At 44.4% G+C, this 25,244-nt stretch overlaps 1 protein-coding gene across 1 annotated transcript in view; it reads right to left on the reverse strand.

The window, feature by feature from the left end:
* Positions 1 to 25,244, reverse strand: part of LOC139364778 (collagen alpha-1(XI) chain-like) — a 78,193-nt gene that overhangs the window by 9,421 nt on the left and 43,528 nt on the right. Inside the window, exons 21-58 of the mRNA XM_071101837.1 lie at positions 22,268 to 22,321; positions 22,096 to 22,140; positions 21,784 to 21,837; positions 21,469 to 21,513; positions 19,990 to 20,043; positions 19,475 to 19,519; positions 18,983 to 19,036; positions 18,208 to 18,252; positions 17,903 to 17,956; positions 17,440 to 17,547; positions 16,960 to 17,013; positions 16,572 to 16,625; positions 16,325 to 16,369; positions 15,236 to 15,289; positions 14,886 to 14,930; positions 14,602 to 14,655; positions 14,176 to 14,229; positions 13,775 to 13,828; positions 13,538 to 13,645; positions 10,549 to 10,638; positions 10,139 to 10,192; positions 9,799 to 9,906; positions 9,395 to 9,502; positions 8,975 to 9,028; positions 6,727 to 6,780; positions 6,532 to 6,639; positions 6,318 to 6,371; positions 4,498 to 4,551; positions 3,003 to 3,110; positions 2,753 to 2,860; positions 2,527 to 2,580; positions 2,378 to 2,431; positions 2,008 to 2,061; positions 1,563 to 1,616; positions 1,288 to 1,395; positions 981 to 1,034; positions 590 to 805; positions 441 to 476 (exon numbers count right to left, since the gene is read on the reverse strand). Of these exons, the coding sequence (XP_070957938.1) occupies positions 441 to 476; positions 590 to 805; positions 981 to 1,034; positions 1,288 to 1,395; positions 1,563 to 1,616; positions 2,008 to 2,061; positions 2,378 to 2,431; positions 2,527 to 2,580; positions 2,753 to 2,860; positions 3,003 to 3,110; positions 4,498 to 4,551; positions 6,318 to 6,371; positions 6,532 to 6,639; positions 6,727 to 6,780; positions 8,975 to 9,028; positions 9,395 to 9,502; positions 9,799 to 9,906; positions 10,139 to 10,192; positions 10,549 to 10,638; positions 13,538 to 13,645; positions 13,775 to 13,828; positions 14,176 to 14,229; positions 14,602 to 14,655; positions 14,886 to 14,930; positions 15,236 to 15,289; positions 16,325 to 16,369; positions 16,572 to 16,625; positions 16,960 to 17,013; positions 17,440 to 17,547; positions 17,903 to 17,956; positions 18,208 to 18,252; positions 18,983 to 19,036; positions 19,475 to 19,519; positions 19,990 to 20,043; positions 21,469 to 21,513; positions 21,784 to 21,837; positions 22,096 to 22,140; positions 22,268 to 22,321 (2,610 nt within the window). The remainder of the gene's footprint in view (positions 1 to 440; positions 477 to 589; positions 806 to 980; positions 1,035 to 1,287; positions 1,396 to 1,562; positions 1,617 to 2,007; positions 2,062 to 2,377; positions 2,432 to 2,526; positions 2,581 to 2,752; positions 2,861 to 3,002; positions 3,111 to 4,497; positions 4,552 to 6,317; positions 6,372 to 6,531; positions 6,640 to 6,726; positions 6,781 to 8,974; positions 9,029 to 9,394; positions 9,503 to 9,798; positions 9,907 to 10,138; positions 10,193 to 10,548; positions 10,639 to 13,537; positions 13,646 to 13,774; positions 13,829 to 14,175; positions 14,230 to 14,601; positions 14,656 to 14,885; positions 14,931 to 15,235; positions 15,290 to 16,324; positions 16,370 to 16,571; positions 16,626 to 16,959; positions 17,014 to 17,439; positions 17,548 to 17,902; positions 17,957 to 18,207; positions 18,253 to 18,982; positions 19,037 to 19,474; positions 19,520 to 19,989; positions 20,044 to 21,468; positions 21,514 to 21,783; positions 21,838 to 22,095; positions 22,141 to 22,267; positions 22,322 to 25,244) is intronic.

The raw sequence follows: 25,244 nt of genomic DNA on the forward strand, positions 1-25,244 counted from the left end.
AGTGGAACAAAATCCTGCATCAATCCTCCGGTCACCTGGAGCGATTCTCACACTAGTTTGCCAAATCCCTCTTTGATCCTGGCAGATATGGTTCTAGGGTTTATAGGATTATCCAGCTCTGTACATCAGCAGTCTGTGGCCAAAGCCCCATCTCTCTACATGACACACTATGGTACTTTTCACAACATCACACCACACCACTATATCCTATTAAAATACACTGTACCCACGGGATCAACACATCACTGTATGGGCTCACTTTTAAGGCCAAAATACATTTAAAAAGCACAATGTAGAAAATTAGGCTGAGCGATGGGACATTTGGCAAGGCGAGATAGCGGCTTGTCTGGCAGCATACGCTCCTGCCAGCTGCTAGCTATAGGCTGGTGTGTAAGGAGAGGAATGACAATGTGGAGCTACAGTAAGATGACTGGACTCACCAGGTCTCCTTTGGATCCTCTCTCACCAACTGCACCCTAACAGGGGAGGAGAGGTCATTTTGAAATAGGAAAAGACATATCAGAGTAAAGCAAAGCCAACTATGAAGAGTTGAGTGGGGTGGGGGCAGGAAGGAGGAGGGGGCACTTACAGAAAGTCCCGGGGGTCCTGGGGGGCCGGTGGGGCCAGGGAGGCCACCCTTACCCCCGTCTCCTTTGGTTCCTTGTGGGCCCTGATTTCCGGGCAGGCCTCTGTCTCCCTTCTCTCCCAGCTCTCCTGGAGGTCCGATCAGACCGATCAGACCACCGTGACCTTTATCTCCCTTCCTGCCCAGGTCTCCTTTCAAACCTGGCAGTCCTGGGGGTCCCTGGGAACAACACAGGATCACATTTACTACATGGTTACACATGGGTGAAAAAATATAATGGACATATCACTGGAATTGACCCTATCAAGGCTACCTACCATATGTTATGTGGAAGAGAGGCAATAACAGCACAGTAGGTTGACATATGAACATGTTATATGCATGGGGATCTTACCATGGGTCCAGGGGGTCCCGTCTGGCCTGGGGGGCCGTTTAACCCTTGCTCACCCTGCAAATGAAAACACAAATAGGGGTTAATCAATTAGTGAAGGGATCCAGCATTGACTGGGGTTGCTCAATGTCCCCAAGCCTTGTTGCTGGTTGTACTGAAATGCACCATGCATGTTGATAGTAAACCAATGACAGATTATACTAAACTAATTAGGGAGACATGATGAGAGGAGCAGCAGAGCCACAGGCTACAGTAGAGGGAGATATCTGTTTGAGTTAGAGTAAAGAGAGGAGAGGAGAGGGGGACTCACCCCAGGGCCTGGGATCCCTCGGAGGCCCTCCGGGCCAGGCATCCCTGGATGTCCCTGGGGCCCCACTGGCCCTTTCTTCCCCACCAGACCCTCAACCCCATTGGTCCCCTAAAGGAAGGAGAGAGAGGAACAGAATGACATGGTGGTGAGGAAAACAAAATGGAGTAAAACTGATATGTGTGGTGTACAATGTAGTGGCATTTTTTGGGGGGGATATATTTTCTTCATATTTCATGAATGAGTTGAGTGTTGTTGAGTGTTCCACACATCCTTACCTTTGCTCCCTTCATTCCTTGTTTCCCTTCTTTTCCAGCAGCTCCCAAGTGGCCCTGGTGAGAGAGAGAGAGAGAGAGAGAGAGAGAGAGAGAGAGAGAGAGAGAGAGAGGTGGGGGAACATGAGGACAGAGTTTCAGCTGCTGGGGACAATACCCGAGTGCTTAAAAGCCTTACACTGCTTTTGTTCTTCTAAAACAGATAGAGGTCAATAAAATCCCTGAAGATATCCGAGTCTGTAGAAATATACAACAATAAAGGCATGCACACAAGCCCCACAATCTCTCTCTCTCTCTCTCTCTCTCTCTCTCTCTCTCTCTCTCTCTCTCTCTCTCTCTCTCTCTCTCTCTCTCTCTCTCTCTCTCTCTCTCTCTCTCTCTCTCTCTCTCTCTCTCTCTCTCTCTCTCTCTCTCTCTCTCACACACACACACACACATCTACACTCACCCTTCTCCCGGGGGGCCCGGAAGGGCCCGGTTCTCCAGAGGCTCCTGGGGGTCCCTGAGGACAGCAGAACAAAGGGTCAGAGTTGAAACACACAACAACCACACACAGTCTCAAAGACAACAACCACACACAGTCTAAAAGGCAACAACCACACACAGTCTAAAAGACACAGGGAAGAAAGAACAGCATATCCATGAAATAAACAAGCCTCTCTGTATGTGACAAAGTACAAAGGCAATACCATATCTTTGGTATGCACACACTTTATGTATGTGATACTGTTGAATGAGCTCAGAGAACATACACCGTTACACATGTTTATGCTGTTCGTATGAATTCCTGTGTGATGTAAATGCTGTACTGTACTTACGGCTTTCCCAGGATCACCGTTGTCTCCCTTTGCTCCCGGTCCACCGTCAACTCCCTGTTCCAACCAGAAACACACATTTAGAGGAGGAACAGAAGAATCAGTCATATACTGCCTGTTGTATTACTTGGTTCTACGGGTGCTGTACTCACATTGATCCCTGCTTCTCCAGGGGGTCCAGAATCTCCTGGGAACCCAAGGGGCCCCTACAGAGGACCGGGAGTGGTCAGTTACCAATGACTGTTAGATACAGCAGCATTGCTTGAGATTAATCTAATGCATTGGTCTGCCAACCACTCAAGAACCAGTTGGTAGAGGATGAGTGGCCTAAATGACGAGTGACTAGCAGATGAGTGGCCTACATAGAGATCTACTCACAGGGTTTCCTTTGGGTCCGTCCTCCCCTGGCGTGCCTCTGACTCCTGCAGGTCCTGCTGCTCCGGAGGGGCCAGAGTCACCCTTCTCCCCCAACTCCCCTTTACCACCCTGGGGACACCATACAATCATACAGTTAGTGGTTGAGACAGAGAGAGAGAGAGAGGGAGAGAGGGAGAGGGAGAGAGAGAGAGAGAGAGAGGGAGGGAGAGGGAGAGGCAGTGAAGAAGAGGATGAGAGAAAGATGACTTACAGCGGCACCAGTGTCTCCAACTGGTCCCGGGTCCCCAGCCTCTCCATCCTCCCCCTTCTCTCCAACAATCCCAGGCTGGCCCACTCCACCAGGCTGGCCAGCAGTGCCCTGTTACAACACAACAGAACCACTCGAACCAACACAATGACAGGAGGAGTGAAATAATAAATATTTCATCTACAGCTTTCTTGTGATGAGGTTGTTTTGTTTGTCTGTTGTTCTCTGTCAGGGTGCTGAGACAACAGCTGCACCATCATCACTAGGAGAAAATATTGACTGTTGTCTGTGTGTGTGAGTTTCCTCTGTTGATGCGATCTGAGTAACAGAGTGTGGAGTCAGTCTCTCTGCGTCGGTGTGTGTCAATGTGGAAGTGTGTGCTGGCTGTCTCGAGAGAAAAACAGTGAAAGCATCTCTCTCTTTGGTAGAGTGCACAAATTGGAGCGTGTGAGTGAGTGGAATACTATCCTGCCTGCAGTGCAAGCCAGCTCTTCTATTTCCCACAAAGACTCAAAGCTTCTCTTTATCCATTTCTCTCTCACAACATCACCTGCATCAATCCATTTATGGATCGCTCCATCTCTACACCCTTCTATTTCCATGGCACCATATGAATCAGACCTGGGTTCAAATGGTATTCAACATCTTTCAAATAGTGCCTGATTGAGCTTGGATAGTCCCAAAAGTACAAACCCCGCCCATCTAGCACTCCAGACAAATGCTCAAATAAAGTATGTGGTCTATCAAATGAAAGTTGTACCCAGGTCTGATGTGACGATCTGAATCCGTACCACTGAATCCATACAAGCATTTCACTACAACCACAATAACATCTGCTAAATATGTCTGTGACCAATACAATTTGATTTGATTTGATTTTTGACTATGTGTGTGTGTGTGTGTGTGTGTGTGTGTGTGTGTGTGTGTGTGTGTGTGTGTGTGTGTGCGTGTGTGTGTGGAGTGACTTCTTTCCGTCCCTCTCTCGTGAATAATTGATTGGTGTGAGATGTTGAGAGGTTGGCCATTAGTAGAGGTAAATATAACTTCCTCCCAGGGATGATTGTCTAATACTCCTTAATGATTTATAGAGGTAAATATAACTTCCTCCCAGGGATGATTGTCTAATACTCCTTAATGATTTATAGAGGTAAATATAACTTCCTCCCAGGGATGATTGTCTAATACTCCTTAATGATTTATAGAGCGGTAAATATAACTCCCACTGAGGGATTCATTCTAATACCACTTAATAATTCACAGCTCCAAACCGGCAGAGGGTCTGGGAGAGGGAGAGGGGCAGAGGGTAGAGGAGTGTGTGTGCCGTGTGTGAAGTAACAACCCTATTGGTCGGTGTGTTCTGATAGTCGGTAGTGTAGATTTGAGTAGGAGTGAGAGCTGCGCAAAATAGTATACCGTCTTGCAACATAAACCAATCCAAATACTGCAGCAAACCCAGTGCATAGAAATGTGGTCAGATAAGGCCAGAAATATACTGTACCTCTCCACCAATGGACCCCTGGGGGCCTCTGGGGCCATGTTGTCCTGGAGGGCCCTGAGGAGAAAATAAATCATTAGCCATTGGCTTGAGACAGCACATACATGCATAAGCACACGCAGACACAAACACACACACACCTCTATCCCAAAGGAAGTAGACTGTGTGACCCACCAGGCAGCTCCTCCCTGGGTACTGTGACTGTGCATGCTAGTCATTCAGGGAGGGCCTGGTGGCTGAGGGCCTGGTGGCTGAGGGCCTGGTGCAACATATCCCCAGAACAGAACCAGCCTCTATGATCATTACCTCACTGACATGATGAAGACACCACGAGGACAAGCCATTACCCTCAATGACACACAGAAAGGTTCTCTCTCTTTCCCTTTCTCCCTCCCTCTCACTCTCTCCCTAACTCTCTGTCTCTATCTCCCTCTCTCTCTTCCAGCCTTTCACCCCCTCTCTCTGTACAGTATCTCCCTCTCTTTCTCTCCCTTCATCTCTCTCTCCCTTCATCTCTCTATCCCCTCCTTCTCTCTCTCTCTCTCTCTCTCTCTCTCTCTCTCTAAGAGGAACCTCTAGTTCTCTCCAAGAACACATGATCAGGCTACAGGGGAAATGAGAGCACTCACTGACACTCAGTCAGTGTGATGGGATTCCACCCCTCTGTGCACCTCTACATGGACAACAAGCTATCCATCTTAACTGCACTGACTGCTCCCTTCCAGTCCAGAGTTAATGGTTAGCTGTGCTTCAAAACACTGAAATCCCAATACAGTGAGAGTCTGTACACACAGCACTAAGACAGACAGACATACTCCAGACACTACTACATCCACTACAGTAAGCACATATCCTATAATCCTGCTACTGGGGAGCTACGCGGGCATTAGAAGCTGCAATCCTGTGAACCACAGCATTCACATGGATGAGGCTTTCCCAGTGAGATCTCTTTCCTCCTTGCCCTCTCTCTCTCACATCCCTCTCTCTCTATCCCCCCATATATTTTGTTCCCTCTCATCCTCTCCTTCTCTCCCTTTTTGTTCCCTCTTTTGTTTTTTTGTTCCGTTTTTGACGCTTCCTTCCCCTCTCCCTAATCAGGCTGAGTGTGCTGTGGCGCTGGCTGTGTGTGTAGAATCTTGTTTAGCATGTGTTCACGGTCTGTGGCGTTCTGAAATGACTGTCACAATAGAAGGAAGATGCTCATTAGACAGGCCCGGCTCAGGCTAATCTGATTAGCAGCTGTCACGCTGCCGTCTTCTCTCTCTCTCTCTCTCTCTCTCTCTCTCTCTCTCTCTCTCTCTCTCTCTCTCTCTCTCTCTCTCTCTCTCTCTCTCTCTCTCCATCCCTATCCCTCGCTCTCTCTCTCTCTCTCTCTCTCTCTCTCTCCATCCCTATCCCTCTCTCTCTCTCTCTCTCTCTCTCTCTCTCTCTCTCTCTCTCTCTCTCTCTCTCTCTCTCTCTCCATCCCTATCCCTCGCTTTCTTTCTCCCTCCTTCACTCCACTGACTCTTCGACTTTTCTCCCTTTCACTCTCTCTCTCTCTTCAGAGGGACTCCTTGTTACATTTAGACACAAAGCCCTAGTCCTCTCTGGGTGTGTAGCTGGACGTGTCATGGCTGTTACGCTCCAGTCACTCTACATGGAGCCAGACTCTAGACACTGCCTCCAAGCAGGGTTGTACTTTAGTTAGGCTTTATACCACAATGACGATGAGAGACATACTTAAGGAATGATCTTTGGTGGGAGAGTCCAGTGAGGCTGCCAGGTCAACAATAGGATATAGGGAAATTATGTAATCGTCCAATGGTATGTACAGTACTCACCATCGTGCCCACGTGTCCACTGTCTCCCTTCTCTCCTGGGAGTCCTGGCATGCCCTGTAAAGACAGAGAATGGTTAGAGGCGCAGTAGTAGGGATACTGCAATGCTATCAGCTATGAGCTGTTGATGAGAGATGGTACAGTCCACCTGTCAGCTATATGCTGGAGTAGAGAGATGGATGGTACAGTCCAACAGAGGGGTGTCTCGTCTCCTCACCTGTAGTCCAGTGGGTCCTGTGGCCCCCTTGTGGCCTCTCGCTCCCTCGTCTCCCTTCGGCCCGTACATCCCCTGCTGGCCCCTCAGCCCCGGCTCCCCGTCCACACCCTGAAACACACACAGAGGTCAGTGCTGTACACACATACAGTACACACAAACACACACAATAAAGACAGATACATTGAATAGACGTACCGGTAACCCCGGATGGCCGACAGGTCCCTGGATTCCAATAGGTCCTGAAGGGCCCTGGAGAAAAGACCGAGAAACAGAGATGCTGTTGAAAGTATACTGCATATCAATCATACACTGCAGGAAAACACTGCTGTGTCGGGAGCTCAAAAAACACAACTACTGTGAAATTGCAGCTGTTGATGGTAGCTGTTTGTGATTGCTTGGCTTCTGAAAGTGTTAGACAGTATTTTGAATAGTTTGATAGAGCTGCCAGGGCTAGGATAAGATAAAGTACATGAAGATGCACAGTGCATGCTAACTAGACCATGAAGAAAGGCTTATAATGCCTAAAGCTGAGTATAACAGCTCACATACAGTAATATACTGTACAGTTAATTATAACTGCACATAATTATCTCAACGCTCAATTATAAACCCGTTCTCATTTATTGAGTCATTCATTTGAATTATCCTAGTGATAGCAGCTGATGACGGGGAGGATACTGGCCGGTGCTTAATACTGTGATTGGTGATTTCATATCCTGTCAGGTGTGTAATACTGTGACCGGTGATGTCATATCCTGTCAGGTGTGTAATAAGTTGACTGGTGATGTCATATCCTGTCAGGTGTGTAATACTGTGACCGGTAATGTCATATCCTGTCAGGTGTGTATGCCGCATTCAAAACAACTGTGAACTGGGAACTGGGAAACCTCTGATTTCAGTGCGTTCTGGGAAAAACTAGCTCTGGCCGGGAGAAATCATTTTGAACGTCCATGTCGGATTTCCAAGTTGGAAACTTTCCGACCTGAAGATTACTGACATCACGATTTGACTTCGTTATTTTTCTAGTGATGTCATATCCTGTCAGGTGTGTAGAACTGTGGCTGGTGATGTCATATCCTGCTAGGTATGTAGTACCAGAGCAGAAGAGGCGAAGTGCCCGAAATCCATCCGCATGAGTTAAGGTCTTTTTGTATGGGAGTGTCGAATTATGTGAGGCTTATTTGATCGAATAGAAGTTTCGTAATGTTTAGGCTGTTACAAATGTACTGATATAAGTGGATGCATTTGGCATTTCGGCAAATTTGAGAAAAACAACTTAGTTGTGGCTGTTGTTCACACTCGTATCTGCCCTCTCATTGGCTAGAATGGTCCCACCTGATCTCACCTTCCTTCAATCATTGAGGACGTATTGTTAGAGTGGTCACCTGGCTATATTGTTAAGATTGGTTAGTACTGTGGCTGGTGATGTCATATCCTGTCAGGTGTGTAGTACTATGGCTTGCGATGTCATATCCTGCCAGGTGAGTAGTACCAGAGATACTGGACATAAAGACGAGATGCTTGTGTCTCCGCTCTAACAATGGGATTCGTTGTCCACAGAGCGGAACGGCTGGCTGTCAAGCTCCCGCCTATTCCTCTCTTTGGATTGGTGGATACATCTTGTTAATTAAATACTTGTTTGAAACTGAGGTTTGGGATGTGGAACTGGAGACAAGTAGGAGTGGAGTTGCTTGGCGGGGGATAGAATGATGGTCAAAGATAAAAGTCAAAAATAAAGCTAGTTCGTCCCCATTTTGACTTTGTGGGAGATCTGCCGACGTGCCCTAGGGGTCCTGGTTGATCCTGTGGGTCACTCTAGACGGGAGACTTAGATGACTGAATGTAATAGGTTAGATGACTGAATGTAATGTAAATGTTGAGCGGCTTCACTGCAGGTAGATTTTATGTTATAATATTCAAAAAATAATAATATATACAAATAATAATAATAATAATACTTGTTTGAATATTAGATGAGGAGTGTTGACATCAGCCACCTGTATTCAACGGAGAGTAAGATCATAGTTTCATGAATGTGAACAGTCTGTTCTCGAATTTCAACAGGGACAACTCTGATAAAGGGTTTTTTCTCAAAGTTGCCGGGATGTCACATGCGTCACACTTATAACAGCACACTCATTACAACCGAAGCATTATAAAACTTCTATTAGATCAAATAAGCCTCACGTATCAAAATAGCAATTTATGTTAATCTTGACTAAATTCAAAACTTTCATTGCCCCCCACACAAAAACTCTTCACCTACATAGTAATTAAGGATTTGCTTAACATGGGCAGATTTGGGCCAGAGATAGGATCTTCCCCTCCCTCTCTCTGGTAGTACTGTGTCTGGTGATGTCATATCCTGTCAGGTGTATAATTCTGTGGCTTGTGAGGCTAAAAGACAGTGTTGTGGTTGATATCTCGCCAGATGAAGACTCACAGATTCTCCTTTGTCTCCTTTACTGCCTTTCTGGCCTGGTCCTCCTGTCTCGCCCTGTAGACAACACACGCACGCACACGCACGCACACGCACACGCACGCACACGCACACGCACACGCACACACACACACACACACACACACACACACACACACACACACACACACACACACACACACACACACACGTTGCAGAGATAAAGAAACACACCCAGTAACGCATACACCTCACCCCCACACAACATCAAGGCCACTAGGTGAGTGGACTCCATGGCCAATAAGGACAATAGATCAATTGACTAGCAATAGAAAACCCCAGCAGTGCTTCAGGCCTTGAGGGCCAGGAGTTGGATTCTCCTAAGTTGTCCCTCTACAGTGGCATGGTACCTACTGTGCTGTACCTGTGTACAGGTGTAAGTACCTTGTCTCCATCCTCTCCTGGAGGCCCAGCAGGGCCAGCAGCCCCAGGCAGCCCCACAGGCCCCTGCGCCCCGTCCTGTCCAGCCGGCCCGATGGGCCCCTTCTCTCCCTTGGGAACAGATGGATGAGGAAACACCGTTAGTGTAACCACAGCCATTATTCTAGTCTCATATTGCACAATGACATATTGATTAATAGATAACGCAGAGAGAGTGGGACATGCAGACACACACACACACGCGCGCCCGTGCGTAAACACTGATTATGACACATACAGTACAGAGGAACCCACACATGCTGTATATTTCTCAGTAGTGAGTAGTGATGTTCGTCTGTCCATTTAGAAATTGACACTGGCGTTGCATAAGAAAAAAAACGAATAAGGAAATGATCAAAGGTTCTTACTGGCTCGCCCTTTTCTCCCATTGGTCCTCCAGGGCCGACCCCACCAGAGCGTCCAGGCTGACCAATAGCACCAGCCGCTCCAGAAGGCCCTTTCTCCCCAGTGGCTCCCTGGGTAACGACAAGACAGGGGGAACAGAGAGGTAAGAGGACAACGTCACATGATTCACTCTTTCATTTAGTACACTGGTTATGATCTCCATGGTAGCAGCCTCCCACTCTACAGGTCCTTGTTGGCTATAGACCACATACGGAACAGGATTGGGGATGGAGGTGGAGATTAGGGGGGTAGCATGGGGAAAATGGGAATTAAACAATTGCTACATGATGAAATCCAATTTACCCCTGCTCCTGACAGACCGGTGGGTCCTTCTCCTCCTTTCAGTCCAGCAATGCCCTAGAGAGAGGCAAGCGCACAGAGATGAACCAATCAGAGCCTTCATCACAGGAACTCCAACCAATCAGTTTCCATCCCACTGTCAGAGTATACAGTTATCAGATGGTCCACCATCAGTTAATTCAAGTAAAGGACTTAGGGTCAGTTTCCCAGACCCAGATGAAGCCCACTCTTGGACTAAAAAGCAGCATGGTCAATGGAGAATCTCTATAAAAAGCCAGGAAACTGGCCTTCAGTGATTTTCACAGAAAACCCTGGGCGCTATACAATACAGTAGTACTTTACATCAGTGCAGAATGTAATATGTCAGTAAGGTGAAGGTCGGGAGATGTGAGGTGGGTGTGTTAGCTCGTTACCATGGCTCCAGGGCTGCCCCTGCTCCCTCTGAAGCCTCGGAGCCCAGCGGGGCCACTCTTTCCTGGAGCTCCAGACGGACCCGGGTCTCCCTGGAAACCAGAACAGACAGACAGACAGACAGACAGACAGACAGACAGACAGACAGACAGACAGACAGACAGACAGACAGACAGATATGGAGGATTAGGTCTGAGTCTACCAGTGAGCTGACAACAGGACTCTTTTTATTTTTCTACATTTTTTAAGGGGTGGATCAGCTTAATATTGCGGACAGATTGCTGCTTCCATCAATGTAATTGTCTGCATCATTTCCAAACCCCCATATCTTTGGGGTAAATATATCCATAACCATACATACCCATATATATAAACACACTATCGTTCAAAAGCTTGAGGTCAAACATTTTTTTCCATTGAAATAACATCAAATTGATTAGAAATACAGTGTAGACATTGTTAATGTTGTAAATGACTATTGTAGCTGGAAACGGCAGATTTTGTTTAATAGAATATCTACATAGGTGTACAGAGGCCCATTATCAGAAACCATCACTCCTGTGTTCCAATGGCATGTTGTGTTAGCTAATCCAAGTTTTTAATTTTAAAAGGCTAATTGATCATTAGAAAACCCTTTTGCAATTATGTTAGCACAGCTGAAAAATGTTGTCCTGATTAAAAAAGCTATAAAACTGGCCTTCTTTAGACTAGTTGATTATCTGGAGCATCGTCATTTGTGGGTTCAATTACAGGCTAAAAATGGTACACCTATGTAGATATTCCATTAGAAATCTGCCCTTTCCAGCTACAATATTCATTTACAACATTAATAACTTCTTATGGCTGGGGGCAGTATTGGGTAGCTTGGATGAATAAGGTGCCCAGAGGTGCCCAGAGTAAACTACCTGCTCCTCAGTCCCAGTTGCTAATATATGCATATTATTAGTATATTTGGATAGAAAACAAAAAGTTTCCAAAACTGTTTGAATGATGTCTGTGAGTAAAACAGAACTCATATAGCAGGCAAAAACCTGAGAAAAAATCCAACCAGGAAGTGGGAAATCTGAGGTTGGTCGATTTTCAACTCAGCCCCTATCAAAGATACAGTGGGATATTGGTCATGTTGCACTTCCTAAGGCTTCCACTAGATGTCAACCGTCTTTAGAAACTTGTTTGAGGCTTCTACTGTGAAGTGGGGCCGAATGAGAGAGGATTGAGTCAGAGGTCTGCCAGCAGTCACTGCGCTGGTCACACGCATTTCACATGAGAGTTATCTCCCGTTCCTTTGCTTTTCTGAAGACAAAAGAATTCTCCGGTTGGAAAATTCTTGAAGATTTATGTTAAAAACATCCTAAAGATTGATTCCATACATTGTTTGACAAGTTTCTACGGTCTGTAACGGAACTTTTTGACATTTCGTCTGCAACTAGTGAACGCGCTTCGTGAGTTTTGATTTGTTTACCAAACGGACATTATCGAACAAATCAAACATTTATTGTGGAACTGGGATTCCTGGGAGTGCATTCTGATGAAGATCATCAAAGGTAAGTGAATATTTATAATGTTATTTCTGACTTCTGTTGACTCCAACATGGCGGATATATGTATTTGTTCTCTGAGCACCGTTCTCAGATTATAGCATGTTTCACTTTTTCCGTAAAGCTTTTTTGAAATCTGACACAGCAGTTGCATTAAGGAGAAGTATATATTTAATTCCATGTATAACACTTGTATTTTCATCAACATTTATGATGAGTATTACTGTCAATTGATGTGGCTCTCTGCAAAATTACCGGAAGTTTTTGGAACTACTGACCATAACGCGTCCAATGTATACTGAGATTTTTGATATAAATATTAACTTTAATAAACAAAACATTGTATAACATGAAGTCCTATGAGTGTCATCTGATGAAGATCATCAAAGGTTAGTGATGAATTTTATCTCTATTTGGGCTTTTTGTGACTCCTCGCTTTGGCTGGAAAAATGGTTGTGTTTTTCTGTGAATAGGTGCTGACCTAACATAATCGTTTGTGGTGCTTTCACTGTACAGCCTATTTGAAATTGGACACTGTGTTGGGATTAACAACAAGATTACATTTTAAATGGTATAAGATACTTGTATGTTTGAGGAATTTTAATTATGAGATTTCTGTTGTTTTGAATTTGGCGCCCTGCACTTTCACTGGCTGTTGTCATATCGATCCCGTTAACGGGATTTCAGCCCTAAGAAGTTTTAACAATGTCTACACTGTATTTCTGATCAATTTGATGTTATTTTATTGGGCAAATTTTTTTTGCTTTTCTTTCAAAAACAAGAACATTTCTAAGTGACCCCAAACTTTTGAACGGTAGTGTATATATACATAAACATTCATATATATTCAAATATACACATACATATATGAATACATACATATACACACTTTTTTTTAGAATATACCTTTATTATTCACCCCTCCCCTGATTGGAGTAAACAAATAAACAATAACACTTTGGATTCTACTGCCGGCTTATACATACTATACACATTTTACAGACACAATCTATTTTACAATTTCTTTACATTTTTATTTTATTTTACAATTTTACAATGTTTTTAGTCCTTCCTCTATTTCTGAAGTCCATCCAGTTTGATTTCTATTTGTAACTGTGCTATTTCACCGCAGGCCTCTTATGAGGTGATAAATCACAGAGTACAGTGCAACAGTCACATCACCTGAGAGGAACATCCATATTTTATGAGCGGTAATGTACGGAGCACAGTGAGGTATGGAAAGAGGAATTTTTTCTCCTCTTTATCAGTTTGGAAATTTGTGGGAAGGATAAATCCCTTGAGGTGAGGTGACCTATCTCGTTTCTGAGAGGGTCCTGGAGGAGACATGTATGATCTTCTATAGATTGCTTTTATGATGATAATAATGATAGTGTTGAAGATGATGATGGTGGCGGTGAAGATGATTCACTGAAGATGAACACGACGGACTCACCTTGGATCCCTCCTTGCCTGCTGCTCCGGGTAAACCCATCTCTCCAGGGGGTCCTGGTGACCCAGGGTGTCCTCTGTCACCGTTAGGTCCAGTCTCACCAGATTTACCCTAACGACAACCCCGGAGACAAAACAAGACAGGAGTTATCATTACCCCACAGCTCTCATTTATACGTTTGATTTTCATTGTCACAAACAAACTACAAATGTAGTTCTAATCACTTATTGGATAACTCACCTGTGGTCCGATCACACCCGTTGGCCCATGTGGACCAGTCTTGCCTTGGAAGCCCTGAGAGAGGAGAGATGACAAGTGAGAAAACAGCAAGTGAAGCTGTGACCCAAAGCTAAGAGCTGAGAGAGAAAGAGCCAGCCTGACAGACAGAGAGAGAAAGAAAGAGAGAAAGAGAAAGAGAGAGAGAGTTGTTTATGGATAGGATTAGTAGCCTTCAATATGTAGCCCACTCTAGCACTTCAGTAATTCAGCATCCAAGCCACAGCTTTTGTCTTGCCTGTTGTTGTAGTGTTATTAGGGGTCTTGATGAGTGTTGTAATCTATGTCCATATTTGTACAAAGGCAAAAAAGTAACTAACAACCACATAATTCCTGGGTCATCATAGAATCCCAGTTTAACTCACTGGCTCCCCTCGCTGTCCTGGATGACCTGGTAGTCCGTCTTTTCCTACTGGTCCCTGAAAAATAATATTGCACTTTTGATTAGCATAGACACACATGCACACTAGATAGAGATAAAAAGTACAGACAAACACAACATAAGGCTGGAATGAAAAACAGAAACATGTTAAACAATGCAGTGGCTCCCGACTGGCTCCTGTCACTACAGACCCTGGTTAGTTTCCAGGCTGTATAACAACCGGCTGTGATTGGGAGTCCCATAGGGCGGCGCACAATTGGCCCAGCGTCGTCCAGGTTAGGGATTGGCCGGGGTAGGCCGCCATTGTAAATAAGAATTTGTTCTGACTTGCCAAGTTAAATAAAGGTTAAATAAAAAAATGTCAATAAAATAAATAAAAGCTGATTGTCATTTGACACATCACACTTACATTAGGTCCCTTAGGTCCTGCCTCACCGTTCCTTCCCTGTGGTCCTTGGGGTCCCTGTACGATCAACCAGACAACACAAAGACTCAATCCAGTTGACTATCTTTACCAGTAGGTATCATACACTGTTATGTATCTGTGAAGCATTATGATGCTTTTTCCTAGCAGGGTGTATCGTTGTAATATTATCATCCTATGCTAGCTATTATTAGATATGCTATTATTAGCTGTGTTATATTATAGCTCAACTCTGGGGTTGTGAGGTTGTGTGTCAGACTGAAGCTTACCTGGTCTCCAGTGGATCCTGGTGGGCCTTCGTGTCCAGAGGTGCCCTGATTGGCGGAACATGTAGAAGGTGGAGGATTGGGATAGAGAGAAACACAGTTATTGAGCCTGTTGGTCTATTCATTCATTTTATTAAAATATTTTTTTTTACCATTGTTAATCATTTCATTGGTGGTCTTTTGAAAGGACTCCTGAAATAACTGATTTCAGTTTCAAACATGTAGCTGCAGAGTATTGTAAGTATTATCTCTTTGCACCAGATGGCATGGCATGCTGTGCTGAACAGTAACACTTACAACAGCGCCTGTTCCTTCTCTCGTTGCGAGACAGCTGTGCACTGGCCTAAACCCACCTTGTCTCCTGACTTTCCTGTCGGTCCTCGTGCTCCTCTCCCCCCTCTGGCACCCTATGAAAAAAATAACATCAACATAATCCTTCTTATGACAACACAACTCATCCATAGGAGAAGGATAAATGACATGGGGTGAATGAGAGTTCCTATGATGTAAATCAGTGGTCGCCAACCGGTCTGGTTTTCTGTAAAAAAAATAAAAACAACAATAAATCCTTGCGTTCCTATTTCTTAAAATGTGTTTAGTGCTGGTGGTAGGTATACTTTATTCAGCAGCCCTGGTGCCGGAAAGGCAAAGTGTTCTCATTTTGAACAATGTCTGAAGGTAGAACTCCACCTACCTGGCAGGCCCAGAGAGCAAATCAAAAACCCAGCGCTGGCCAATCAGATAGCTCAGATCACTGTCTGCACAGTTTCCTTGAGCCATAGGCTGTCAAAAGAAGCCTCGAACGCACAGCAAAGTTGATAATGTGGGATTTCTAAACATTTAAAAACATGGCTAGAGAGAGATTCAAACGAATACAGGAAAGAGCTGCTGTTTTTATGAGTATGTTTATGTTTAAGCTGTTATTCAGGACTTTCAACACTTTAATAAGCCATTAAAATGCTAACCATCAGATGCAGGCCATCAGTCCAGTAAAATAACTGATTATGCTCACTCAGCTGTGCCTCACAAGTAATACAACAAATGATCTACTACCAATGTGATCATATACCTTCAATTTAGAAATATCATTTCTAAATAGTCTGAGAGGAACAACATTGGCAGGGTAATTCAAGCATAGTGATAACGTATTGAGCCTTATAGCTTACTTCACAAACCTCATTATTACTGAACTGTTTTTAACTGGTTAATGTTGCATAGGCTTATGTTTTTTAAGTCATGTAAAAAAAATTATCTGAGCGGTAGATCTCGGCTTGCTGAGTCAAGTGATCTTGACTCAGAAAAGGTTGATGACGACTGACTGTAAATGAATGGTGTGCAATGTCAGTTGGTGAGAAACCGTGACTCACACCTCACCATAGGCCCAATGCAATAGAGATCAACAGACTCAGATGCTGTAAGACCAGAGAAGAAATCTAACTCACATTAGGACCTCTCTGACCCCCAGTTCCTGCTTGACCAGATGGACCCTGCAGAAGAGAAATCCAGCATTATCATCTATCAGTGAAAACAGCACAGGCAGTTCACCAATCTTTGGATGATTAGAGGAGAATTACAGTAGAGGGTTTAATACAGTTAAGTATGGTTCAATACGGTTCAATATGGTTCAATACAGTTCAATATGGTTCAATACAGTTCAATATGGTTCAATACGGGTCCTATGGTTCTCACCCGTCTTCCTTTCTCTCCCAGAACTCCGGCAGAACCAGGGAACCCCACGGATCCCTGGAGAACACACACAGAGGTTAACCATCTACAGCCTTACATTAATCATGCATCAACCACAACATTTAATCAACTAATAATGAACCACAGTATCAAATTAAGCAAAATCTAATCCATAAGTCAAACACACTGCCTTAAATACGCCATTAATCAACCCGCTAATGAATTGTTGTCACTAATGAACTATTAATAAAATACCTATTTTTAAATCAGCCATTTATCATGCTTTATGTTTTATTTGACAGCAATGAGCTGAGCCAAAGAAATACACACTTCTTTCTGTTTCTAAGTTTTAATGTAAAACAAAGTCTTAAAGCTCTGAATTGGATTTCACCTTGGGCCCCTGTCTTCCTGGGTATCCTGGCAACCCTGGGACACCCAGTTTACCCTGAGAAAGGAGAGATAGAGCGAAAGAGAGAGAGAGAGACCGAGAGAGAAAGAGAGAGAGAGAGAGAGAGAGAGATAGCGAGAGAGAGAGAGAGAGAGATAGCGAGAGAGAGAGAGAGAGAGAGAGAGAGAGAGAGAGAGAGAGAGAGAGAGAGAGAGAGAGAGAGAGAGAGAGAGAGAGATTAACAAAAAAAGAGGAGTGGAATCATTATGGTTGACTTGGCAACATTGCCAAAAACAAAGTGCATAATGCATGCAAATACTGTATGACATGGTTTAAGCAGGGTGTTCATGTGATAACATGTACTGTAGCCGACACACTGAACACGCATATATCCATACATCTGCATAATCCCAATAACTCATACATATTGCATAACCAGACACATACAGTAAATGTTAGACTAGTGAAATAATGTTTCTGTACCTTCTCTCCAGCTATGCCAGCACCTCCAACCTCTCCTAGGGGTCCCGACTGGCCCTTAGGCCCCTCTGGCCCATCCTCTCCATGACCTCCTGTGGCCCCGTTATCACCCTACACACGCACACACACACACATCACAGAGAGAGATAGATAGAGAGAGAGTGAGAGAGAGAGAGAGAGAGAGAGAGAGAGAGAGAGAGAGAGAGAGAGAGAGAGAGAGAGAGAGAGAGAGAGAGAGAGAGAGAGATAGGGAGAGCGAGAGAGATATAGGGAGAGCGAGAGAGAGACAGAGAGACAGAGAGAGAGACAGAGAGAGAAAAAGAGAGGTAGATAGGAAGAAAGAGAAGCAGACAGAAAAGCAGGTCAGACTAAGTGAGATCTCATCTCATTCTACATAAAATACCTTATTTGTTCATAATGAAAACTGATCTGAAGCGTGTGTAGTCTGGCGTGGGTACACTCTCACCCTGTCTCCCTTGAGGCCCATGTCACCTTTGAACCCGGGGAAGCCATCTTCACCCTGCAATGTGAAGAGGAGAAGAAGACAGTGATTTCTAATGATTCCTGATGATTCATGAATCACAGTACTGAGATCTGTCAGGTGTCTGATCTATTAGATCTCTATGGGGGATGTCATAATAAACCATGAAGTAGAAATGAGATGCCTTTACAGTATCTGACAGTGAGACAACTGGTACTTTGACTGTGAGTAATCACGCCTATTCTTCTAGTTTTACAGCACAATTACTATGAAAATGACTATTTTCTCACCTTTTCTCCTTTACTCCCCTTCATACCTCTCACTCCATCAGCCCCCTGTGAAACAGACATTCAAATACAAATAGAATCAGAACAGGCCACAATATCACTGATAATCACCATTCAAGACGATACTGTACTACAATACTGTATTCAGAAGTAAATAAAAGTACTATCAACAGCATGCTTGGGTTGTCACTAAACCATGTTTTTATTGTATTTTACTGCCACAACTACTGGAAGAAACACCATGATTTTACCCTGGAGAAGGACTTATGAATGACTATTGATTTGCTCTTAACCTGTCATTGCCCTGCTATTGACCAGTTATTGACCCTCTATTAACGATTGCAGACGAGGTCAGCTTGCGCCTCAACGACAGTGACCTAGAGGTGGAAAACTGGTGGTGTGAATATTACTTTGAGTGAGTAAACATTCCCAGCAATGACAATCCTCTATCCCAATCCTCCCACCTCCACGCTCACACACACGTTCACACACACAACATCATCCCACCCCCCACACACATAAACGCGTTCCTCTCTTATCCAACATTGTCATTTCTACTGTCCATCAAACGTTATTCCCACTGTCATATAGATCTCCTCCTGAGAATACACCTGCTCTCTCTGAACCTGTCAACTGTCAATCACACACTCACACACACACTCCACCACATGTCCATCACAGGTAGAGAGATTGAAATGTCTGAGGGAATGGCTATCTCTGTCAGCGCGGTACATTTGAGGACATTTCAACCGCGACCATTACATAGCATCTGACTCACCTTGACACCGCGAGTCCCTGGATAACCAACAGGCCCCTGGGTTCCAGGCAAACCCTGTACGACAAAACAACATCAGGATTCATCTGTCTGAAAAGCACTATCCATTATACAGAAGCTAGTGAGCAATTGTGTTGGGCGAATGTAGTCAAATCGCACAATGGCAATGAGTGCTTTTGACTGGACAATGAGGACGAGTGCACTTTATGATCATTACCATACCGCTGATGAGCGGAGTGGATTGACGTGACTGCTCAATGACGATGGCATTGTGAAAATACAATGCTGAAAAGGATGAGTCAACGGGAGTGATGACGATGATGACGGCGAGCTAACGTCTGATTGGAGTGGAAGGGAGTGTCCGATGGCAACGCATTCAGTGAACGTGAGGTGCGAATTGTGATGAGTGAACGTGATTGGATAATATGGATGTTTATATGACAGCACAGTGGTATGATGACTCAGGCAGATCTAACGGGCTGTACTGTAACTCACATTGAGCCCCTTCTCTCCTGGAGGGCCTTCTCTTCCTGGATGGCCCTGCACACATTGAACAGACATAGCATATTAGAAGTCTTATTATGAGACATCATAAAGGCTCACACATGTTTATAACAAGTAATACAGCATTGTACCAGCCGGCGGTACCTTACTATTATAACTATCCACAGATCTCCAAGCCTGTTTAAGAAACAATCAATGGAGCTTGATGGACAGTGCAAAGCAAAGGGAATACAGCACAACGTATAGGGGGACTAGGAAGGTGTCTGTGTCTGCAGAACACGACAGTACACACGAAACATAAGCCCTGTTTCCTGTTACGTAAAGCCATGTGGATGGACGTTTAGCTAAGCCCTTTTATAAACAGATCCATCATTCAATAGAGCTAATTGAAATGCTGCGTTGGAGATCTTTCCTAATGCCTTCTGTTCTCCCCTGCTGGTGGAGAAGAGGTAATGCACCCTGGTAAGGTCAGCGCTGCTGAGGAAGAATCAGATGGATGTACTTACAGTAGGGCCATCGATACCAGAGAGTCCCTGCAGCCCACCGCTCCCCTGGGGACCCTGTGGGGGACAGAGACAGATCATGAGTGGTGAAACTTACTGTATATTCAAATCAATGTCAAGGGTAACAACAATGTGATACAGGGTATATGAGTTTTTGACTATGAATAGCCTCTAGTGCAGCCATACTCAACCGGTGGCTACCGACTTTAAAAATAAATCATTTAAAAAACTTGGCCTTTCAATTTATTAATGTGGTTGAGAGCTGTAACTAGAATGCACAAGGTGCAATTTTTGCATTTGGTAGTGTATGGGAAGTTTCCTCTTGTTGTGTCATTCACTGACAGACATTAGAGAGCTATTTCTAACCTGTCAGTAATGTAGAGTTGATCAACTAACCCATGTTAGCTAGGTAGGTATGTTAGGCTAACCAGCTATCTAAATCTTGTAGTTATCATGGCCAGATTATATGCCCATGGGGGCCCCCATTGATTTTGTTGACACAAACTGAAGGAAATGAGCTTTAAAACTGCACCATTTTCTCTCCGCTCCATGACAATATGTGTAGAAGAATTGCAGGGAAATTTAGTTAAGAACTGCTAAATGTTCTTTCTGCCATCAAGAGGAGAGTCAACAGTCTGGGGTCATGTGGGTCACGACTCACAAGGTTTGTTACTACGCCGATGAAGACAATATCCATCCGGACCTTTACCACCTAGGAAATAGTAGTTGAGTAGCCCTGCTATAGGAAATAGTAGTTGAGTAGCCCTGCTATAGGAAATAGTAGTTGAGTAGCCCTGCAATAGGAAATAGTAGTTAAGTAGCCCTGCTATAGGAAATAGTAGTTGAGTAGCCCTGCTATAGGAAATAGTAGTTGAGTAGCCCTGCTATAGGAAATAGTAGTTGAGTAGCCCTGCTATAGGAAATAGTAGTTGAGTAGCCCTGCTATAGGAAATAGTAGTTGAGTAGCCCTGCTGTAGGAAATAGTAGTTGAGTAGCCCTGCTATAGGAAATAGTAGTTGAGTAGCCCTGCTATAGGAAATAGTAGTTGAGTAGCCCTGCTATAGGAAATCGTAGTTGAGTAGCCCTGCTATAGGAAATAGTAGTTGAGTAGCCCTGCTATAGGAAATAGTAGTTGAGTAGCCCTGCTATAGGAAATAGTAGTTGAGTAGCCCTGCTATAGGAAATAGTAGTTGAGTAGCCCTGCTATAGGAAATAGTAGTTGAGTAGCCCTGCTATAGTGTGAGGAGGCTCTGGTGTGTGATAGCACAGCACTGACTCCCTGCCTGCCTGTGTGTGTGTTCCAGTGTGTGTTTCCTGGATATTCATGTTCTATCTAGTGTCCTCTGTAATCTGAATGGGAGCCAGGAGTGGCTGGTACTGGGTCACAGCGTTCAAGGCCAGCCTCCCTTGGGGGGCGGAGCTGATATTGGTCACAAGATCAGGTCTTTAAATCTGAAATGAAGAGAGATGCATGGTGCCTACCTTCTCTCCTGGCAGGCCGATGGGACCCTGAGAACCAGGAAGGCCCTAGACCAGAACAAAGCATTAATCAGGTTAGTGTGTGTGTGTGTGTGTGTGTGTGTGTGTGTGTGTGTGTGTGTGTGTGTGTGTGTGTAAGAGAGAGAGAGAGAGAGAGAGAGAGAGAGAGAGAGAGAGAGAGAGAGAGAAAGAGAGAGAGTAGAGATTAGAAAGAGAAAGAGAGAGTAGAAAAAGAAAGTGTTGAGACTGTGTTTTTTATGGATGATGTTTTTGACAACATGTTGTTGTGTGTTGACATTGTGTGAGGTTGTGGGTTACCTGTAATCCAGGATTTCCTTGTTGACCGCTGGGCCCTGTCTCTCCAGGTGGCCCCTGAGACAAAACAACAAGACGTGTCACACACACTTTCTCTTCACACAACCCTGGTCACATGGTCAGAGTCCCACATGCTAGGAATCCTAAACAGGGTAATGGGACTGCTACTCCACTGTGGTCAATGCTTTTGCATAAACATCATCTTTAGAAAGCTTTAGAAAGCTTTTATTCACCCATTATAGTCATCATGGATCAACTGTTGTCATTTTGAGGTCATGAAAACTACAAGTCCCATTTTAAGTTAAAAATACTGACCAGGTTGCCCTTTGACCCTTGAACTCCATCCACACCTGTAATACCCTGAAAGAGAAAGACAGGTAATCAGATTTAACTGTATTTGATGTTATCTATTAATGTCAGACTGGTTTGAAGGGTGTTAAATTGCCTATTGCAACAGCATTAAGATGAAGGTTGGATGTTGACTTACTGGCTGGCCAGGTGGCCCAGGGGACCCTCTGGGTCCGACAAGTCCTCTGGCACCCTAGAGTCAAACACAGCACACTGATCAATACTGTATCAGGTTCATATAAGCTCATGTGTACATCCTCAAATTATGACTGAAATACAGGTACAGGAAACAGTACCAGTCAAAAGTTTGGACACACCGACTCATTAAAGGATTTTTCTTTGTTTTTACTATTTTGTACATTGTAGAATAATAGTGAAGACATCAAAACTATGAAATAACACATATGGAATCATGTAGTAACCAAAAAAAGTGTTAAACAAAATATATTTGATATTTGAGGATCTTCAAAGTAGTCCTTTGCTTTGATAGGGTGGCTGGAGTCTTTAACACTTTTTAGGGTCTTCCTCTGATTTTGCCTGGTATAGAGGTCCTGGATTTCAGGAATCTTGGTCCCGGTGATGTACTGGGCCGTACGCACTACCCTCTGTAGTGCATTGCGGTCAGAGGCCGAGCAGTTGCCATACCAGGCAGTGATGCAACCCATCAGGATGCTCTTGATGGTACAGCTGTAAAACCTTTTGAGGATCTGAGGACCCATGCCAAATCTTTTCAGTCTCCTGAGGGGGAATGGGTTTTGTCGTGCCCTCTTCACGACTGTCTTGGTGTGATTGGACCATGTTACTTTGTTGGTGATGTGGACGCCAAGCTCTCAACCTGCTCCACTACAGCCCCGTTGATGAGAATGGGGGCGTGCTCGGTCCTCTTTTTCCTGTAGTCCACAATAATGTCCTTTGTCTTGATCACATTGAGGGAGAGGTTTTTGTCCTTGCATCACATGGTCAGGTCTCTGACCTCCTCTCTATAGGCTGTCTCATCATTGCCACTGTTGTGTCATCAGAAAACTTAATGATGGTGTTGGAGTCGTGCCTGGCCGTGCAGTCATGAGTGAACAGGGAATACAGGAAGGGACTGAGCACGCACCCCTGTGGGGCCCCTGTGTTGAGTATCAGCGTGGTGTAGTTACCAACCCTTACCACCTGGGGGCAGCCCGTCAGGAAGTCCAGGATCCAGTTGCAGAGGGAGCTATTTAGTCCCAGGGTCCTTAGCTTAGTGATTAACTTTGAGGGCACTATGATGTTGAACACTGAGCTGTAGTTAATGAATAGCATTCTCACATAGGTGTTCCTTTATTCCAGGCGTGAAAGGGCAGTGTGGTGTGCTGTTGAAAAACAGTTGATAGTCCCATTAAGCACAAATCAGATGGGATGGCATGTCACTGCAGAATGCTGTGGTAGCCATGCTGGTTAAGTGTGCCTTGAATTCTAAATAAACCACTGACAGTGTCACCAGGACAGCACACCTACACCATCACACCTCCTCCTCCATGCTTCACGGTTGGAAGCACACATGCGGAGATCATCTGTTCACCTACTCTGCACCTCACAAAGACACGGCGGTTGGAACCAAAAATCTCAAATTTGGACTCATCAGACCAAAGGACAGATTTCCACCGGTCTAATATCCATTGCTCGTGTTTCTTGGCCCAAGCAAGTCTCTTCTTCTTATTGGTGTACTTTAGGAGTGGTTTCTTTACAGCAATTTGACCATGAAGGCCTGATTCACGCAGTCTCCTCTGAACAGTTGATGTTGGATGTGTTTGTTACTTGAGCTCTGTGAAGCATTTATTTGGGCTGCAATTTCTGAGGCTGGTAACTCTAATGAACTTAACTTCTGCAGCAGAGGTAACTCTGGGTCTTCCTTTCCTGTGTCAGTCCTCATGAGAGCCAGTTTCATCATAGCGCTTGATGGTTTTTGCGACTGCACTTGAAGAAACTTTCAAAGTTGTTGAAATTTTCAGGAATGACTGACCTTCATGTCTTGAAGTAATGATGGACTGTCATTTCTCTTTGCTTATTTGAGCTGTTAACATGGATTTGGTCTTTTACCAAATAGGGCTATCTTCTGTATACCAACCCTACCTTGTCACAACACAACTGATTGGCTCAAACGCATTAAGAAGGAAAGAAATTCCACAAATGAACTTTTAACATGGCACACGTGTTAATTGAAATGCATTCCAGGTGACTACCTCATGAAGCTGGCTGAGAGAATGCCAAGAGGGTGCAAAGCTGTCATCAAGGCAAAGAGTGGCTATTTGAAGAATCTCAAATATAAAAAATATATTGTGAGTAGTTCAACACTTTTTTGGTTACTACATGATTCCATGTGTTATATCGTAGTTTTAATGTCTTCACTATTATTCTACAATTTAAAATATTTTTTAAAATAAAGAAAAACACTTGAATGAGTAAGGGTGTCCAAAATTATGACTGGCACTGTATATACAGTATATATGTGTGTGTGTCTGTATGCGTGTTTCTGTGTGTTTCTGTGTGCTCATCATGCATTTGTGTGTCCGTGTTTGAGAGATATTGTAAGTATGTTTGAGTGTGTGTTAGTAGTGTCTGAGGAAGAGCGAGTTAAATGTGCCTCTGCGCATATGGTCAAGTGTGTATTTGTGTGAGAGTGAGTGTGTGTGCCTGTGAAGAGAGATGAAGCGGGTTGGGGGGTGTCTCTGCGTGTGTTGTTTTTGTCAGCATCACTCTTTGTACCTCGGCCAAGCCACCTGTTCCAAAGCCACATCTGTGATCTCCCTTGAAGTGATTGATATGGAAATATAATCATTCAGGCCAGGATTTCATCTCTACCATCTCTCTCTCCCTTTCCTTCACTCTCTAACTCGCTCTTATCTCATTCACCACCCACTGAATTCCTCTCTCACATTTATCTCCCTCCCTCTCTCCCCCTTCCCCCTCACTTCCCCCATCTCTCATCTAAACCCCCTGAGTCTCTCCCTAGTTTAAGGGCTCAGACACACCAATAGCGTTTGCCTGAGGAGAGTACTGTAGTTGCGAACTGAGTGCAAACCGATTTTACATGTTGAATCACAGGAAATGACATTTTCGCAAGATTCTGACTCAGACGGCCTCAACAG

The sequence above is a fragment of the Oncorhynchus clarkii genome, chromosome 13 (genome assembly GCF_045791955.1).
Source record: "Oncorhynchus clarkii lewisi isolate Uvic-CL-2024 chromosome 13, UVic_Ocla_1.0, whole genome shotgun sequence".
In the NCBI taxonomy this organism is placed as follows: Eukaryota; Metazoa; Chordata; class Actinopteri; order Salmoniformes; family Salmonidae; genus Oncorhynchus; species Oncorhynchus clarkii.